The sequence below is a fragment of the Excalfactoria chinensis genome, chromosome 19 (genome assembly GCF_039878825.1).
Source record: "Excalfactoria chinensis isolate bCotChi1 chromosome 19, bCotChi1.hap2, whole genome shotgun sequence".
NCBI classification, from domain to species: Eukaryota; Metazoa; Chordata; class Aves; order Galliformes; family Phasianidae; genus Excalfactoria; species Excalfactoria chinensis.
In genome coordinates, this window is record NC_092843.1 from 8,375,261 (window position 1) to 8,393,912 (window position 18,652).

General features: G+C 42.7%; 2 protein-coding genes across 5 annotated transcripts in view; one reads left to right on the forward strand and one right to left on the reverse strand.

The window, feature by feature from the left end:
- PAFAH1B1 (platelet activating factor acetylhydrolase 1b regulatory subunit 1) overlaps positions 1-13,071 on the forward strand; it is a 30,944-nt gene extending 17,873 nt beyond the window's left edge. For all 3 annotated transcript variants that reach the window (XM_072353813.1, XM_072353814.1, XM_072353815.1), the window contains exons 4-11: positions 1,526-1,600; positions 2,616-2,822; positions 3,978-4,146; positions 5,219-5,321; positions 6,004-6,232; positions 7,811-7,912; positions 8,539-8,695; positions 9,324-13,071. In XM_072353813.1, coding sequence (XP_072209914.1) covers positions 1,526-1,600; positions 2,616-2,822; positions 3,978-4,146; positions 5,219-5,321; positions 6,004-6,232; positions 7,811-7,912; positions 8,539-8,695; positions 9,324-9,397 — 1,116 coding nt within the window. In that variant the 3' untranslated portion in view covers positions 9,398-13,071. The remainder of the gene's footprint in view (positions 1-1,525; positions 1,601-2,615; positions 2,823-3,977; positions 4,147-5,218; positions 5,322-6,003; positions 6,233-7,810; positions 7,913-8,538; positions 8,696-9,323) is intronic.
- A 2,405-nt stretch (positions 13,072-15,476) lies between these two features.
- The window catches only part of CLUH (clustered mitochondria homolog), a 31,582-nt gene continuing 28,406 nt past the window's right edge, over positions 15,477-18,652 (reverse strand). For both annotated transcript variants that reach the window (XM_072353465.1, XM_072353464.1), the window contains exons 24-26: positions 18,016-18,150; positions 16,338-16,411; positions 15,477-15,805 (exon numbers count right to left, since the gene is read on the reverse strand). In XM_072353465.1, coding sequence (XP_072209566.1) covers positions 15,637-15,805; positions 16,338-16,411; positions 18,016-18,150 — 378 coding nt within the window. In that variant the 3' untranslated portion in view covers positions 15,477-15,636. The remainder of the gene's footprint in view (positions 15,806-16,337; positions 16,412-18,015; positions 18,151-18,652) is intronic.

The following is an 18,652-nucleotide window of genomic DNA, read 5'->3' on the forward strand; positions in this document are numbered from 1 at the left end:
GTCAGTCTCTAGAAATATTCAGTAAGTATGTGGATGTGTCCCGAGCAGTTCCAGGTAACCTTGCTTTGAGTGAGAGGTTTTGTACTTTGTTGAATTTGGAAAAGACCTTGTCTGTTTTGTGACTGCAGTTGGGTAAGTAGTTAAACCATTACCTGTGACTGCTGCATGCATACTAGTTGGTTAATGATGTAGTAGGAGGACAAGGTTAAACAGTTAACAGAAGCTGGTCAGCTCTGGTAAGCAGTTCTCTGTCAGGCTGGAGGGATGCTGGTTACATGGACCAGGTCATTTCTTACAGCTTAAATTTTAAACCTGTCATTTAATAGAGACTTGCATTTCATTGCAGCTTGTTTCTCTGGAGATCGCTGGGTTGAGTAGTAAACTCGATGAGATGATCCTTACTAGATTCTTCTCTTTGTTGGAATTATTGTGGTGTTCTTTCCCCCAGATCCTTTGTTGAAGTATAATATCTTATAGCAGCAAAGTCTGCTTCTAAGTATGCAATAAATAAGTAGAGATTACAAATTGGGATATTTAACATTGAAATTCCTAGTACCATTCCCTTATTTGCTTGTATCTATCTACCTAATTAAATCTTCTCTTCCTGGAGGTTCAAAAGGCAATCTAAGTAGGCTAGGTTGTCCTGTTTCAATAGAAAAATGCAGTTGTTTAAAGTTCTTTGTGACTTTCATAGAAGAAAAATCTGAATTAGATAATACTAAAATGACAGGAAGCAAAGAGAAGCAGATGTTTGCTGGAACATCACTTGTTCCTCAGTTACTCCCTGAAGCCCAAAGGAGAAAAATATTTAGAGTATGAGGATTATCCATTGCAAGCGGTTCACTGGAGAAAGAAAAGTAGCGTTGCTCTTCCCAAGTTGTGGGTGGTGCTGGGATGGTCCATGTAGCTGCTACTCCTGGTGCGTTGCAGTGCTGAGGGAGCCAAATCCAGGATTGTGTGAGGGCTTTGCACAAAACTGTGCAATGTTATGGCAGTTATTTGAAGTTAACTATCACCACATTTTCAGAAATAGTTCTAAATTAGTTTGGGCTGAATTGTTCTCTGGATGTTGGCTGCTACTCTCGAGCAAGGTGCCTTTCCCTGAGAAGAAAGGGTGCTGTGCTAACAGTACTGTGCGAGCTCAGTCTGAGCTATGTAGGTTGTTCACTAGTTCCTGATGCTCTGGTTGGTGGATGTGGAAAACAAGGCTCTTGGAGAAACTGATGTCCAGTCCTGTATGCCTCAGTCCTTGCTGTCAGTATGTGCAGGAGGAGGAAAAAGAACAAAATGGAACAGTTTTCTCAGATACGCAGAGCACATAAGAGTAAAAAGCTTTCAGATATTGATGTCTGGTCCTAGTTTTGGGATCGTCTTTAAGTATGGTTGTTCCCTTTCATTAGTAAAACTGGTTGTAGTCTTGTGTTTGATTTTTCTGTGAAATGAGCTGTTCACGTTGCTTTTGGAGAGACTTGTAGAGACATTTTGGACGTAGAACTTACTGACTTCTTTAAACACTCCTACCCAGAATGAAGAGTTAGATAAGAAGTATGCCGGACTTCTGGAGAAAAAATGGACATCGGTTATAAGATTGCAAAAGAAGGTAAGTAGAAATCTGATAGATATACTTGTATCAGAAGTTATAACCAAGAGTGAACATACATCAGTGAACAGAATATTACATTTTTTTCTTTCTCAGATAAATGCAGGATTTAGAAAATACCTCAAAGATTAATTTGGATGATTTGAATAGGGAGAGTAGGTATGTCCATGTTGTAAAAGAGTCTGTCCATCTTAGTGCTAGTGTTTTTTAAGAACATTTATTTACTTCAGTTTATGGGTTGTGTGTACAATTTGAGGCAGAAAAGGAAAGATGTGCCCTAAGGCAGTTTGTGAATGGAAAGACTGAATAACTGTCTCCAGAAGGCTTAACTCAGATGTACCCCATGCTGCTGATGTCTTTAGCCATTACATTAAAGGGAAGAAGCCATTAACTCCAGTGCACAACAGCATGTGATTCTTCTGTAAATGGATAGTACAAAACTCTTTTTAGTAACGCTTCAGTGGGTCTGGAGGGTATTAAAAGCTTTAAAAATCAAAGTGTACCAACAATAACGGCCTATCTACTATAGAGGTCAGTCTACGCAAGATTGTATCACGTGTTCAGTTCCTCTGCTGTTGGTTAACACGCACACCATCTCAGGGATACAAAAAAACAAACTGCAGTAGTAGGATATGTTTTTGTTAACAGTAGTTCATCAGAAGTTCCAGATAAGCAAGAAACATACACAAAAACCTTATCTCTTTTGAGTCAGTTGCTTGTACATCTTTGCACAATATTTAGGTGATATGTTTTGGTAGAACTTTATTTTCTTGCCAGAGGTGTTTGGGAAGCTGGAGGAGAATAAGTGCTTTGATTTAGGTCTGATTTTTTTAATTTTAATTTATTTAGAAATATTAGCTCTATAGCTTGATGTTAACTGGTTTGGATCCGTGCAGTCTGTGCTTCATTGTGAATTTGGAAGTTTGTTGGTGTTTGGAATACTAATGACTATAGATGACTTAGGTCTTGGTGTAAGACTATACATAAACGGTCTCTTTAAAACCCATAAACTTAGGTAATGGAATTAGAATCGAAGCTGAATGAAGCTAAGGAAGAATTTACATCAGGTGGGCCTCTTGGTCAGAAACGAGACCCTAAGGAGTGGATTCCTCGTCCTCCAGAGAAGTATGCTTTGAGTGGACATAGGAGTCCTGTCACTCGAGTAATTTTCCATCCGGTTTTCAGTGTAATGGTTTCTGCTTCAGAGGATGCCACAATAAAGGTATGTGCTCGCTGGGGAAAATTAAAGGGAGCAGATAAGAATGTAGCATCAGAATTTCATGGTGGATGTGTGTTGTAGTGATGAAAGATTGCTCCAGATTCTGCTTTAGCTTCATTAGGAACAGTTATTTCAAATGTGATTCCTGGTATAATATATGAATTTTGCTTTTATACTGATCCAGTTAGTATCTGCAGTTATGTTTTACTGTGACTTGTGAAGAAATACTTAAGCTACTGTGGATCAGAGACTGGAACAATAAATGGTAGGGGGAATAGATTTTGACTGCTCTGTAAGAGGGAGTGGCATAGGGAGCGTACAGAGATGAGAGGGAAGAAGACAGTGGCCTCAAGTCATCTAAGTCTTAGAGCAGAGTGGTTATGCAGCTGTATCCTTAACCAAAAAATGGTTCTTCCCATTTATTTTAAGTGGCATGTGCAGGTCCCATGAGGTTGCTATGACTTTCAGGAGAGACTTTCAGTAATTCTAAATGATCTTCGCACACCTTTATTGCAGTATTCAGTGACAGGAACAGATTTGTTGTAGTAGGCAAGTAGTTTCTCATTTTAGCACCAAGCAAAGATGTAATTGTGCATTTTGTTGCTCTCTGAATGTCACTCTTTAAGAGAAATTGCCATCTGTGTTGCTTTGAAAACCTATTTGGAAAAATGCAGTCCTGACGAAGGTTGAAAAGTATTGAAAGTAATGTGCTTAGAAATGTGAGTTGTTCTGACAGTGACTGTGGTTATTTTAGTTGTGGTTTGGGTTCTCATCCCTAACCCAGTATTTTCTGGTTATTGCCCTGCAGTAGACCAAGTGTTTGCTGTTTGATTCTGAACCGGTGAATAGTTTCTGAAACCACGAAAAAGAAGCAGGGGGGGAGTTTTTGAAGGTGCTTCTCCCACTAACTGTGAAAACAGGCTCTCTACCAGAGTTGAGGAAACAATACAGAAAGATGTATAGGATATATGGGTAATAATCACATTAAAACAGTGCTTTTCTTTTTTAAGTTATTTGGCTTTTCTAGGTCTTTCTTTGTTTCCTGCATGTTCAGTTATTGAATAAGGTGCCAGACTGGTTTGTAGAGTGCAAATGTAAGGCTGGAGAATACAGTGAGTAATAATATGTTACTGGTAACGGATTTTGTTTGCTCGTCAGGTGTGGGATTATGAGACAGGAGACTTCGAACGAACCCTTAAGGGGCATACAGACTCTGTGCAAGATATTTCCTTTGACCACACTGGCAAACTGTTGGCCTCTTGTTCTGCTGATATGACCATTAAGCTATGGGATTTCCAGGGCTTTGAGTGCATCAGAACTATGCATGGTAAGGTTTTAAGGAAATGGATTTAACAGTCTGTGAAGTAGAGGTATGGTTTTGTTTTGTGGTGGTTTGGTTTTTATGAATGAGAAGAACTGTAGATGTGGAAAGGGGAAATAAACCAGAGTTTTACTCAAAGTAAAGAGGGTTATTTTAATGCTTCAGGTGTTCTGTAAAATGGAGTATATGTTCATTGTCTGTGGAATGAAATAGCATCTCAGATCTATGTGCAATGCTGTGGGGAAACACCCCATAATGATACTGAAATGAAATGACAAATACAGAGGAGATGAGTACTGAAAATGAAATACTTACTAGATAACAAAACTATACTGTGAAATCACTAGAAAGCTCTCTTCATCTGCACCCCTCTGTTTCCAGAATGTGCTGACTCAGGAAGTAAACAGGATGGAAAGTGTTCTTTGTATACTGTACAGTCTTTTGCTTCGGACTTGTCTGATTTTAAATGAGTGTGCCCATTGCATTAGACTCAAAAGCCATAGGGGGGGAAAATGGCAAAGTAAAACAACCACCACATGGATTCCAGTTAGTGACAGCAATTTGTTGTTTTGTGAACTTGATAAAAGAACATTTTTATACTGCTTATCTCACTTTAATATCATCTTGTAGAAGTGATGAACAGTAATAATGTTTGAGAATTTTTATGAAAATAAATATGCCAAAGAAAAAGACCTCATTTCCTTTGAAACATCATCTGTGTGGTGCATCATAACACTGTAATCAGGCTTACCTGGTGATTTCAAATGCAGCCACAGAAGCTGCTGAATTTAGCAACTGTTACCAAGCAAGTGTTGTTTTTAGTGCTGATTGTCTGTTTTTAAATCACCTGAAAGATACTTTTGAAATCCTAAAAGTTGCTCAAGAGCTGGACTGCACTGTTTCTAAAAATGTGACTTTTGTAAAACTTCAGGCTTGTTGTGTTCAGTGGTTATTCCATAAAGCATTCTAAAGGCTTCTGCTGTAGCTACTCGATCAAGATGAATGAATAGCAGATCCTGTATGCTCTGTAAAAACAATATCACAGTACCACTTCATAAAAGTTTGCTTTTCCTTTTAGGTCATGATCATAATGTTTCTTCAGTAGCCATCATGCCCAATGGAGATCATATAGTTTCTGCCTCGAGGGATAAAACTATCAAAATGTGGGAAGTCCAAACAGGGTGAGTGCAGTTCTGGGTGAACATCACTACCCAAAGAAAACCCACAGAAAAACACTTGTAATAGGAGATACAGCATGTGCACCTTAACACAGTCATTAGTGGATGGGTTTTGCATCGATTCATTAAGTGCAGGATTTAGTAGTCACCACCCATTAAATGTATCTGGTTTTATCTTTCTGGGAGATGTGGAGGTATAATGCTGTAACTCAAGACCAGGTAGGAATTTAATGACTAATAGCAAATTTGAAGGGATTGTGACAAGTAGGAGGAGAAATCTGCTATCTTTCTTGAAACAGGAAGAATTTTTTTTGTGTTGTGGTCTGTTTTGTTATTCAGTAGTCTCTCTGACCCATCCATTTATTCCATGTTGACTGTAAAGACTATCTGAATGATTTGTATATCTCTATATGTTCTTAAAATGCCTATTTAATGCAAGTTAGAATGTCAGCAGCCTCCTGTTTTTCTTCCTTTAAAAGTATTTTCTGGCTCATAACTGTTTGTTCTTTTTTCATGCAAGCTTCCTCCCCATGAACTGCTTTAGGGCCTTGCACATCAGCCAGGACTGATATTCCTGCTAAAGCTTAACTTGAGAGGAGGTCAAGTGTCCTTACATATCAAATGCAAGCATAGCGGCTTTATTGCAGTGCTTATATATCATTCTGTATTTCTCTGTTTTGAATAGTTACTGTGTGAAGACTTTCACGGGTCACAGAGAATGGGTGCGCATGGTGCGGCCTAACCAGGATGGCACCTTAATTGCCAGTTGTTCTAATGACCAGACAGTGCGTGTTTGGGTGGTAGCAACAAAGGAATGCAAAGCTGAGCTCCGAGAACATGAGCATGTGGTAGAATGCATTTCCTGGGCTCCTGAGAGCTCATACTCCACCATATCAGAAGCTACAGGATCAGAGGTAATGTTTCCAGTGCTAATATTTAACTTCTAAGTTTTGTTCTCAAGGCACTCGGCAGGCATAGCAGGTGTTTTGGGGGTTGGTGGTTGTTTTTTTCTTTTCACTGCTTATACCTGTTGCACCGCTAATCCTCCATCTTGGCTTTGTAGTCGCTGTGCTCTTCTTTTAACAGTAGCGCCCTACCTATGCACTAATGAAAGGGATGTTTAGAGAGAGGCTCTGTTTCAGAGAAGGCTGAGAGTTGGACCACACTGGCATACTTTCATGAAGCAATGTGAAAGGCAGCTCAGCTAATGTAATGTGAACGTTGTGAGGATACCTGGCAGTGAAAGGTGTGGGGAGAAGAACAGCAAGTTAAAAATGCAGAAGTGAAGCTGCCTTGGGTGTAATTCAAAATGCTGCTGAAATTAGATTAACCTTTGACCTCAGTTTCCTGGTGTACAAAGTTAATCACATGAGGAAGCATTCTTAAAAGTCTCCTTTTGTATGGTCGTGGATGAACATTCTTTGGCTTGGGTACTGTAGACTTTAAGACCCTAGAAGTCTGCAGCTGGGCCAATTACCGAAGTAACACCAAGAGGGTGAGCGGTAAAATGGCGATTTCTTAAAGCAAACACACACTTATATAACCTACGCCCTTCGTGTACGCCTCTCTTGTACGCGTCATCGATCCTTCCAGAAACTAGGGAGGGCCTGTCGCGTGACAGCCCGATATCCCCGTATTTCGCCTAATACAACAGGTTACTAAATCCTAAAGAAAGGCTTACCAGAGGTTCACGCAGATTTCCTTTTAAGGATGACACTGTAGAAGTAATTTCAAGCTTAAAAACAATAACAAAAAGGCAGGAACTTGTCTACTCATGGACTTAACAGATTATTTCAGTCAAATGTTACTTGCATCCTTAAAAGATCCTCGCAGTCTTTTTATTAAAAATAATGAAATTAAATTCCAAATGTTTACTTCCTCGTGCAGTGGTAATTACCTGAAGTGGTGTGTCTCCTGCCCTCTGCTGGTCTGATGGCTGCATGCATCACACTGTAGTACTCAGCTTTGGGCAAGAAGCAGGTTAACTTCACAGTTGAAAGATTTCAGGTTCTGGGAACTGAGTCTCTGGTTCCTACTTTGCCTGGTTACAAATGGAAATAATTTCACAGTAGGGCCTTATCAAAACTGTTAAACTTGCTTCATTACTTTACATAAAGGACAACAACACAAAGGTATGTCTGAACTTCATATGCTTTTGTCCTGAGATGTGCAACTCCACTTGAACCGTATCTACTGGAATATTTGAAGCAGATGTCTCTCAGGTGGAAAGCTTGAATTCAAAGTATTTTATTTGTCTTGGTATATCAGCAGAACATAAATCTATTTAAATAGTTTTAATTCCTTTTTTTTTTTTTTTTTTCCCCATACTACTAGTAGCAAAATGCCTGTGAATCCCAGCTTTGGTATTGTGTGTTTATATGCTGTTAGTTATCATACAGTCTAATCTTTCTAAGAGGTAGCAGCACTTAGAATCTGCTTTCACCCCTTCCTGCCCCTGTATGTGCCACAACTGAAAACCTAATTTTCTGTAGACTAAGAAGAGTGGTAAGCCTGGGCCTTTTCTGCTGTCTGGATCCAGAGACAAGACCATTAAGATGTGGGACATCAGCACTGGCATGTGCCTTATGACACTTGTAAGTTTGTTGGTATTTTTCTTTGGTGATAGCTGCATGTGTAACTCCAGCTTTCCTGGTGAACTGTCTTGCATGTCTGTTTTGAAGAGGACCTGGAGATGGCAAAATGAGACATACGCTGGAAATACAGTTTTAATGGCTTCTGTAGTTCAGCTTTTGTTGCTAAGAAATAGTAAATCTCAAAATACATAGTATAAATGCAGTACTGTGGTTTACATCTAGGAAAGGAACTTGGCTTTCCCATGGAATTGCTGGTAATCAGCTGAATTTTGTCTTCAGTAAAATGTTGTTCTTTCAGTGTGGTGGTCCTGCAGGCTGCTGTTTTCCAGCCTGTGCTCAAACTGAGCTAGCTGGTATTGCAGGGGGGTGAGGAGCAGACTCAGTGCAGATCACATGGGAACTCCTGTTTGCTTGCCTTCAAGGACAGGAACTCACATTGTTGGTAGTGCTGATAAAGATGTAATAATAGAAACTAAAGATAAACTTTGAATTCCGGTAGTTTTAGAATGCTAAAAGCTGTCACTACAAGCAAAGGGCATGGATTTACTCGGCTTGCCATAGCATAAATTGTAGTCTGTTTGACCTTAAAATGTGCATCTGCTCACTGATGTCTCCTTGTGCATAAGGTGGGCCATGATAACTGGGTACGTGGCGTTCTGTTCCATTCTGGGGGAAAGTTTATTTTGAGCTGTGCTGATGACAAGACTCTACGTGTCTGGGACTTCAAGAACAAGCGATGCATGAAAACCCTCAATGCGCACGAACACTTTGTTACCTCTTTGGGTATGTATTGTTCCCCAGTACTAGATTCGAAGTACAGAACTAGAGAGACAAGTTCTTCTGCATCTTCACCAGCTGAAGACCAAGCTGGGCATTCGTATTCCAGGATCTCCATGATGTTTTGTGCTGTATTTTAATCGCATAAGCTTAGATAAGAATTTCAGGTGTTCTGGATTTTTCCACTTCTCTTGCTAGTGTTGTATATGAGATAAAGATGTTAACTGCCGGGGTGTTGTGGAAGCTTTCACTATTGAGTGTGCAGGGATTTGGGGAAGTGCTGTGTTACAAACACTTGCTAGCCAAAAGGAGGAGGGGAGTGAGCAAGGAGGAGAAAGTAAAAGCCAGGAAAAAGCATTTAACTTGAATTCCTGGGCACTGTAGGTTGGCATTACCAGATTGTGATATCTGTTAGCTCCCCACCCCCCCCCCTCTTTCTACAAAACCTTTTATAACTGCTGAAAATAGATTTTCATACTTTAGTTCAGTGAATTTGCCTTCAGAACTACAAACCTGCAGAGCTTTGAAATTTAATCTTTGAGCAGGTATTGTTTTTGGGGAAGAAGTAATGGCATTCACTGAGAGAGTGAAACTGTTCCACTCATTCTTAATGTACCCTTTTCTTTCCTCGCAGATTTCCACAAGACGGCACCATATGTGGTTACTGGAAGTGTAGATCAAACAGTAAAAGTGTGGGAGTGCCGTTGATTGATTTCACATTTGACCCCTTTCTCCTCTGGATGCACTCAGATACCATGGTTACCCATTGAGCTCTGTTTAAATAAATATTGTCCTTTCATGTAAATTATTCTGGATGTAGATTGAGCTTATTAAATGTTACACACAAAGTATTCATGCATGGTGAATCCAAATTGTATACTGTAAATTTACATACGTTGTCTAGAAGTACCATAGGTTTAAGAACTTGGGCTGGCATTGGTCACATCAGACCTGAGAAGGCAGAAGTTGGATGATTGAAATAGGGCACTTAACTGAATAGTTGACAGTGTCGTTCTGTGTCAGATAATTATACCTGTTTTTCTTTCTGCTGTCTGTTGGTGCCTGAATTGGTGACCTCATTTGGGAAAGGTTTTGTAGGGCTCTTTCAGAAATGTGTATCTATGTAACATCACTTAAGTGTGCTTAATAAATCTCTAAGAGTACTAGATAATAAGGCTGCAAGTCAGAATCTTTGGAACCTTATATGTAATTAATGGAAATTAATTAAACTTTGGAATATTTGTCATGAAACATTTGCCAAATCAACAGAATACACTTTGTTTTGGCCTCCTATCACGCAAGGGTTGGTATATTTATATAACTAACTGTAAACCTGAAATAAGACAACAAATCCTAGTAGCAGCTGATGTGATAAATGTATTTATTTTTTATTTGGTCATTCAGTGGTTAAACTGTGCTGTTAAACTAAGTTTAAATGTGGGTTTTTGGTTTGTTTTTTTTCAGTTTCTTTTTTTTTTTTGTTTTGTTTTTTTTTTAATGCTAGATGAACTTCCAGGAGGAGTTTTCCATCCCACTAGAATTTAGTGATCTGATTTCCAATAGAGCTTAATCTCCCAAATGACTGCCATGGTACAACTTGCTGTTTGCTTTCAATGTTTGTTAGAGATGTGCAATTCCTATTACACAACAGTATCAAAGTACACTTCCCTTACGTTCACGTGCAGGAGGTTGGGATATACAAAGTTGTCTTGGTTTCTTTAATGCCTCCTTGGGAACCCTTTTGAATATGAGGTTATATTCACCTTGACAAGACAGTGTGGCTTCAATAAAAACTTACTGTGGTTTGCTTTTGAAGTAATATCTCTGGGTATAGCATTTAAATGCTTTAAAGAAAGCAGTAAATATCTTGAGCTTCAGATTATATTGGCAGATACAAATTGATACAGGCTTCTAAAAGAAAAACAGAACGCCATCAGCAAATAGAGCCCAGCTGGGGGGAATGATAACTACAAACCCAATCCCATCCATAAAAGCAGCCCAGCTTGGTTACTGGCGTTTGCATTGTCTGGTAGATTCAGTTTTTAATTTGCATATCCCTGAAGTTACATATTTTGGTCTGAAGTGAATGGAAATTTAATTTATATTTTAATCAGCATTTTCTGACAAATTCCAGTACTTATTGAACTAACCATATCTTCTAGAGAGTCCCCTTTAAAATTTCTGCTATGATGAGATACCGATCTGATGTTTTACCAGGTGAAGTTGTGCTTTTTTACTCATTTTGTTTAACACGTGGCTTTTAAAACTGTCCCTTTTAAAGATAGCGGTCCTTGGCCAGCAGTGTTGGCTGAGAGGTGTGCAGGATGCGGTGCTTATTTCCTACAGTTGCCCCCAGGAGGACCCGTTGTGTGCAGGCGGAGCTCAGCTTGTGGCTGCGTGGAGCTGCCCCTGGAAGTGGTGGGGAAACAGGGCTCTGATGTGTGGAGTTTGAAGCCGGTGTAAGATTCAGGCAATCCTCTCGAATCCAGTGGCTTATGTCATTCCCAGCGTGTGTTTCTGCACTCAGACATGCAGAAATAAAGCATTTTTATTTTCATTAGCTGCTTGGACTGGAAAATTGTGCTGCTCTGTGCTATTCAGGAACTCCAGATACACAGTAGCGCACCTTAAAATTCCTCAGTGCACTGCAATGGTAAAGTAGAGTCGGTCAGTTCAGCTCCCAATAGAGCCCAGAAACTATGAAAACCACACTTGTGTACATAATTCATAAACATGACTGAGAAACTAAAGGTACCTATTTAGTGGAAATTGTCTGCTGCGTTTTTTGCTGTAGCGTAGGGCTGTTTGCAGGAGGAAACAACTAACGAACGTAAGCAGCATTTAAATTGATTGTGTGAAGCGCCCTGCCAAGTAGTTCTGCAGTGCAATTTGCAGCCTTCTCCTTTAATGAGCAGTGAATAATCTCAGGGATGGTCCTGAACGGATCAAAAGTTAAGCCCTGTTTAGACAAAAAACAAAAGCTGAACCCACAAGGCAGGAGGTGGTGGGGTTGGGAGGCTCTTCTGCAGTGTTGCTCCGTGGTGTTACGTTGTGTTGAACTTTTTCACTGTTGGCAACGTTCTGTCAGCTGCCTGATGCTGTGCCTTTCCTGTGATACGCCGAGGCTACTGGTTTGGATTGCAAACTGTCGGGGGTTTAAGAGGTTCACTGCTGCTTTGTCACTTTCTGTACTAAAATCAGCATTGCTTAAAAAATACCCGCGTCTAAACCGCGCTACACACAGACCATACAGACTGCTGCTTGGCTTAACAGACAGACATTCCAGTGCCACACTCATGTAACGTGCCCAGGAAGTCTTAGATGTATTATTGAAAGTGCAACATTTATCGTGGTTCAGACGTGATCTGGAGGTGATGTTTTATCGCATCTTGCACTTTAGAAGACTTAAGAAAACCGTCCTGCTTTTGTGTGTGGTGTGACCAATGGTGTGCCCGGGCACCCAGTAAAGAGAAAGCTGGAGCTGCAGTGAGCTGTGCGAGGGCTGCGCAGTGCTGGGGGAGCTGTGGCTGCCATCTCACCGCGTCTCCTTCCATCAGCACCCTGTTGCTCCTCTGTGCTCCTCCTGTCTTTACGTGAGCTGCCTGACACTAGCACTCTTAAATAGCTTTTGGCTCGCATGAAAGCTATTTAAAAGAAAAAGAGACTTTGTTCGTTTTTTTGTTTTGGTTTTTTTTTTGTTTGTTTTTTCTTTTCTGTAGACAGTGGTGGCTTGATAATCCTTTTAATGATTTGAATATAAAGAAAAAATACTAAGTTGAGTGAAGGAAAAACGCACTTAGGATGAGTTATTTGCTGTCCAACTGTACATGAAGTCCAGTGTATTTAAAAAACAGAAGTCGATAGAATCTTCTAGCAAAGAATATGTGCATAAAATGGTAGGGATCGAGATGTTAGGAGTGGGGAAGGTTGGGGTGGATGTCCGAGTCACACCTGGGCTCAACTGGCCTTTCTATCTTTCCACTGTGTCATGTAAGTAGCTGCTTTTTGTCCCACCTGGCACTCAGGCTTCCCCGTACTCACCCTGAAGATAAGTTAGCAACATCTTGGAGTTGTAGGAGCTGATTCTGACATTGACCTGAAGGCAAACGCTGATTTTTTTTGTTCCATGAGGATGATGTTAGAGGTTGCAATTGGAGAAAGCAGTTCCCAGATTGTAGGAGTTAACTAAAGATATTGACACGATTTTAAAAAAAAAAAAACAACAAAAAAATAGTAAAGGAATGTATATAATACTGCTCTGTGTTTTACAGTAAGATTTGTTGCTCTCAGACTGTGTAAAACAAAATTTATTCATGTTTTCTGCATATTAAAAAAATCTTATTGTACCAATTGGTAAACTATTAAATGCATATAAAACTAGATGTGTTCTCGTTTCCTTGGATGCAATGCTCAGAACTGTCGAACCACTGGGTGCTGTTCCAGCAGCGGTTGCTGCACGCCTGCTTTGCTCCCCAGCTTCATTTCAGGTGCTGCTGTGGGCAGTGGGCTCTGCTGCTGAATGTCAGGCAGATGTTACAGAAGAAAGGAAGCTGCTTTTGCAGATGGCCCGGAGCGCTGCTGGCTTTAATGCCGAGCAGAGCCGGGTTCTGCTCCTCCCTGCCCCTCTGCAGCGGTGGGTCAGAGTGCCGGCCCCGTGCAGCTTTCCTTGCTGGTGTGGTTCAGAAAGGCGCTGAGGGCAGCCGTGGGAGTGGGGCGGGCTGTGCGGTGTGGCCCTACCGGTGCCCTGCAGCCGGTGTGTGGTTTTCCTGTCGTGGCCCTAATTGCCTCCAGCGCTGTCTATAAATGGACAGCAACAAAGGACAGTGCACGTTTCGTCACTGACAGAAGCACGAGGAAGTGCTGACCTTACTGCGGGGAGAGCGAAAGCGGTGCGCCTACAGCTCCGTTCTGTGCAAGCTGAGGGATGCAGGGACAGCATGGAGGGGGTGGGAGCCCTGCAGAGCCTGAGGTGTGCCAGCCCAGAGAGCACCATGAGGAGCATCGTCATTCTGTCACTGCGGGGCAGTGGGATGGGGAAGAATTCCCTCCCTCACTTTATCTCCCGCTTGGTATGAAAGGGGTTCAGGAGGAGAAAAAAGATGCATTGCAGGAGAGGGCTGTGCTGCAATCGCAGGCTGCTGCCAGGGGGCAGGCTGTTATCCAGCACCGGGATTTTAAAGAAACTGATAGTGTTCAGGTTAGTTTCAAAAGCTTTTAATGGACTGAAAGACACTAGTGAAAGAAGATTCTTGTAGGAAAGATGCACTGTAGTCGTTTATTGATTGCTTTCGACAGAACTCAGATTTTTCCAATAGGAGCAAGTTCTTTTGCAGGAGCCGCCTCCTGCTTCACCCCTAACGCCTCAGCGCTGCGCCCGCCTTGCCTTGCCCCCCTCACAAATACCTGTCATGCCGTACAGGAACCCGAGGTACAGAGCACAGTGACAGCACTTGTTTCTCCAGAAGGTCAGTAAAAGAAGTTATGCAAATTAGCACGGGGTACTTAGCTATGACAGACAGAATGAGAGCCTGGACTCCTCTGTCAGCACAGTGCAGGGTGCATCAGCAACCACAAGTTGCTCTACAGCTCGATCTGTTGGGGAAAAAAGGACATTCTGCTCTGTTGGCGTCCCAAGGCCTGCAGAGGTGAACAGGCAGCCTGCATTGAGAATAACGATGGGATGTGCATGTGGTGGGAGAGGGGGAAATACAGACATACTCATTTAAAGGCCTCCGTCATTTCAGTAACATCCATTGCCAGCAATGGAAGCTCCCCTGGGAACAATCTCAAACCCAGTGTGCAAAGACGTTAGTTATGAAGATATTGGCCACAGGTTTCAGTGCCAGGAACTGCTCCCCCACCCCACAGCATGGCAATTTCAGGTTGTGACACTCAGGATTCAGTTACATTTGGCAGTGGGGTTAATAGCCATGAGCTCTGAGTTGTGGTTATTTCAGATGAGACCAAGTCCCCATTTCTGACTTTTCCTCTCCTCCCCTCTTGTTAATAGGGCCACTGTTAGCTCCTCACTCAGACCTTGGGTGCTGCCATTACCAGTCTCTCCCAGGCACTGGGGTTTCCACTGGAATGGAAGTTTGTGCGCTTTAAACATGAAGATCAAGCCCTCACTCTTTGGGTACAGTATCCTGTTACTCAGCTGCAAGCAGAGCAGAGGTGGAACTGTGAGTATCATATATATATATATACTTATATATATTTATATATATTTATCTCTGTATCTTGACACTTAGAACATGAATGTTACAAAAAAAACACCCCTGACCTGCCCAAACTGCCAACCAAAAGTAGAAAAAATGGTTAAAGGAATCCAATGGCTATATATCCTGATGTAGAAAATGCTGTACATTCCCCGCTTACTCACAGTACAGGCTTTAGTCATCTCAACGATACATATATGGCTGCTTCGTTTTCCTTAGCACAAAGTGGGACAAGGACTGGGGGAAAATGAATCTCTTGGCTTGGAATCCACATTTTACAAGAATGCTGAGCAGTGGTTGGGGGCTTTTTTGTACTGGTTTTAGCAAAGCAGTGTCCTTAGTCAACATAAAAATGACCTGAGAAATGTTATATACCTCAAGACAGTTCATTTGGAATTCATATGTACAGAGTAGAAATAACTGATGATATGTGCACACACACACGTACACACACACACAGGCACAACAGCCTCTGGCTGTGCTCAACAAGGATGGGTCTCTCGTATGCTGCTGCATCCTGGCCCCCTGCCCCCTTCGCGTGGCAGATACAAGCTCGGTCAGACAGATTACATTTCTCAGATTAGTTCTTTGCATTGTGTATTAATTGTACCAGTGCAATAACATTGTCAAAAAAAAAAAAAAAAAAAAGAGAGGAGCTGCTCCAGGGGAGTCCAAGACCCTGGTTCAGATTCAGAAAAGGGTGGTTGAACTTTTTAAGCGAGGTACACATTAAGCAGGGCTCTGCGTTAAGGGGATGGCAGCAGAAGGCATGCTTGGCTCAGCTTCTTTCTCCTCCCCGGCTCTGTCCTCTGGTTCCAGCTGTTCACCACTTTTTGTATTTTCTTGGAGCTGCTGGCGTCTCTGCACCTCTGCTTTAAGGTTCTCCAAGTCTTTTTGGCTGAGTGGGAAAACCAGGAATGGTAACTAATGTTAGACCAGCTTTAGGAATGGAGTGAAGCACGGGGACAAAGGCAGCCACTGCTGTTCACTACAGTTGGCAGTGCCACTCACTTCATTTCTTATGATCAGAGACCTCCTGCTCTTCAAATGGAGCTAAACAGAAGAACCCTTTCACTGCCAGGGAAACAGGCTGAGAAAGGCTCTGATGGGCAATACCAGCTCTGTGAGCAACCCACGGGCAGAGCTGCGCACCGTGGTCTTGGCCACTGATGGGCACATCGGTTCTCAAGGAAGTCTGCCCAGTTTCCTTAAGAAGCATGGAGCAGGTCTGGATGTGAGGTTTGATGACAGCAGATAACTTCAGGGGATGGTGTCACCTTGATGCAAGAGGTACCTCACTTCTGGAAAGTGCACCTTGGGTCAGAATGACTCCCAAAGTAAAGGGGAGCACTGGGTTTATACTGTCTCAGGAATGATGACTACACACAAAGAACGCCTGACTTGTAAAGCCATGAATTAGGACACTCTACCTTAACGGAATGAAGAGAATTCCATTAATAATGTTGAGCTGCTCCAGGACACTGGTCATATTGGGAGCTGTGAACTACAGCGTGAGATAGAAAAAAAAGGTTAAAAGTCAAAATTCAGACAGAACAACACAGAGCTCCTGAGCATATCTGGACCAAGCAACAACCATCCTTCCCCCTCTAGAACAGGCAGTATGTACAGACAGCTCACATGGCAGCCTCACAGTTGTGAAGTGGCACAACACTGATTTCTGTACCTCTTCACAGCCCCACGTTAAAAAGAGGCAAGTATAGATTTCCACCACTCAGGGTAACAACTATGAATTCAGAGCCCCTTGCTCTCTTACAGCAAGTGGCATTAGGGATTTATTTACTTGAACATTAACAGAGGAACAAGCTCACGGTGCAGGTGGTCCATCATGAGGACAGTCTCAGATACATTGGTTTCATAACAGTGCCTCTCCTGTCTCTCTGCACATATATTATCCTTGCTCCGGGCAAAGAATAATTCCCTTACCATGGTCTTGGGACAGAAGTCAGCGCAGCACTTAGTGGTTACAGAGCACCTGTGCCTACGTGTACAACCACAAGTAGCCCTGGGACAAAGCTACAATTGAATACTGTGATGAGGGTAGAAATGAATTTCCAGGATAGATGGTCTCTCAGTAGCACCGCTTCTTCTCGGGCTGTTGTGCTGCATCAACTCTGAAATCAAACTCCACTCTCCTGCTTTTTCCCTCCTCTAAACATCACAACAAGGGTAAATTCTCCATTCCTGTTTAAGGGGTTTGGGCTTCCCACCCAAACAGTGTCTCTTAGATGTGACCATTTATCCAATTCAAGGTACTTAAGCTCAAATCGTTCTGCCATAAACTCCTCACTTCTCTACCCAGTTCCATGCAGTGAGAAGAAAACCCAGCCACCCCTACAGGGAGTAATCCTGCTTTGCCTTTCTACTGGGAACCACTCTGCAGCAGGAAGCCTCACTCTCAGCCCAGCAGTGCTCCAGCAGCCTCTCATGTGCAGCACAGCAGGAAGAGCATCCACCACAAAAGTCACTGCACACTCCCCTAGGAAGCACCACAGACAGGCTGGTGGGACCTGCCAGGTGCACATGATAACAGCAGTCAGTTCCTGCTGAGTGAAAGGCAAGGCAAGGCAGCCCCCGCCACTCTGCTCTGCTGCCCAGCCTCCGCTCACCACAATGTCCTTGGAAGGAGAACAATGCACCTGGGGAAAGACGGCAGCCTTTTTCTTCCCTCTCCCCCTGCCAAATAGGATGAGGAAACCAAAGTGCTTTTTAATTGAGCAACCTGCCTCCAGCCTGTGAGTCAGAGCAGCAGCACGTTTGGGTGTAGGTGCTCCAGGCTCCCACGCTACAGCGCCCAGCCTGGGCTGTCAGATTCCCTTGGGTGCCCCTTGCAAAGCAGTCAGCTTTGCTCACTCAGAAGAGCTGTACACAGAAACAGGGTAAGCAAATAGTCCACACTGACAGCACTTCATTGTGTCTGACCCCTCTGCCTTTGCAGGGACCTCCTCTAAATGTCTGAACTGGCACAGCTGTTCCTGCTCTGCACAGGCAGAAGTCTACATTCTTAACACTAACATCCTTCAGTAACACCAGAACACCAATATGCCTCCACAACAAGTACTCACAGTTGCTCTCATCACATAAGGTTACCTTGAGTGGCATGATGTTAGCATTGGAGCCATTCTTGTAGATCTCATTCATTGTGCGTTGAAGAGCGACAGCTTGCTGAGTCAGGTATTTCAAGTACTCAGAGCTCTCTTTGGTCTTTTCATGGTGTTCTCCAAGCTAATCAGAAAAGGAGAAGAAAAAAAAAAGATACGTTACAAATCAGAACAGGATTCCCAGTAGGATACACTCCTCCTGTCTTTGTCAGCTCAGCATCCTTACAGAAAGTTATCAGAACTACACGCATTTCAAAACAAAACTAAAAATCAGTTGTGTAGGAACCTTGCTGTTCACAGTACGCCTTTCCATCAAGTAGAAGCATGTCTGCAGGGTGAGAGGCATTCCCTCCACCAGGCTGTGCATTCAGCACCAGCACTGAATCACAGCGTGCAGCTGCAGACGTGTTCGGACAGACCCGGGCTGATGCAGAAGTTTCACTGTGCATCAGCGAAGGCGCCAAGCAGGAGAGGGAACTGCCCACAGAACTGCTCAATGGCCAAGCGAGTCTGGGGCTGTCGTTAACAGGTGATGCACAGTGGGAAGAATCGACCATTCCCTGCCAGAACGTGGGGCTCAGCCACGCCCAGAAGTTCTGTCCAATGACGGGCACAGCAAGAACAAA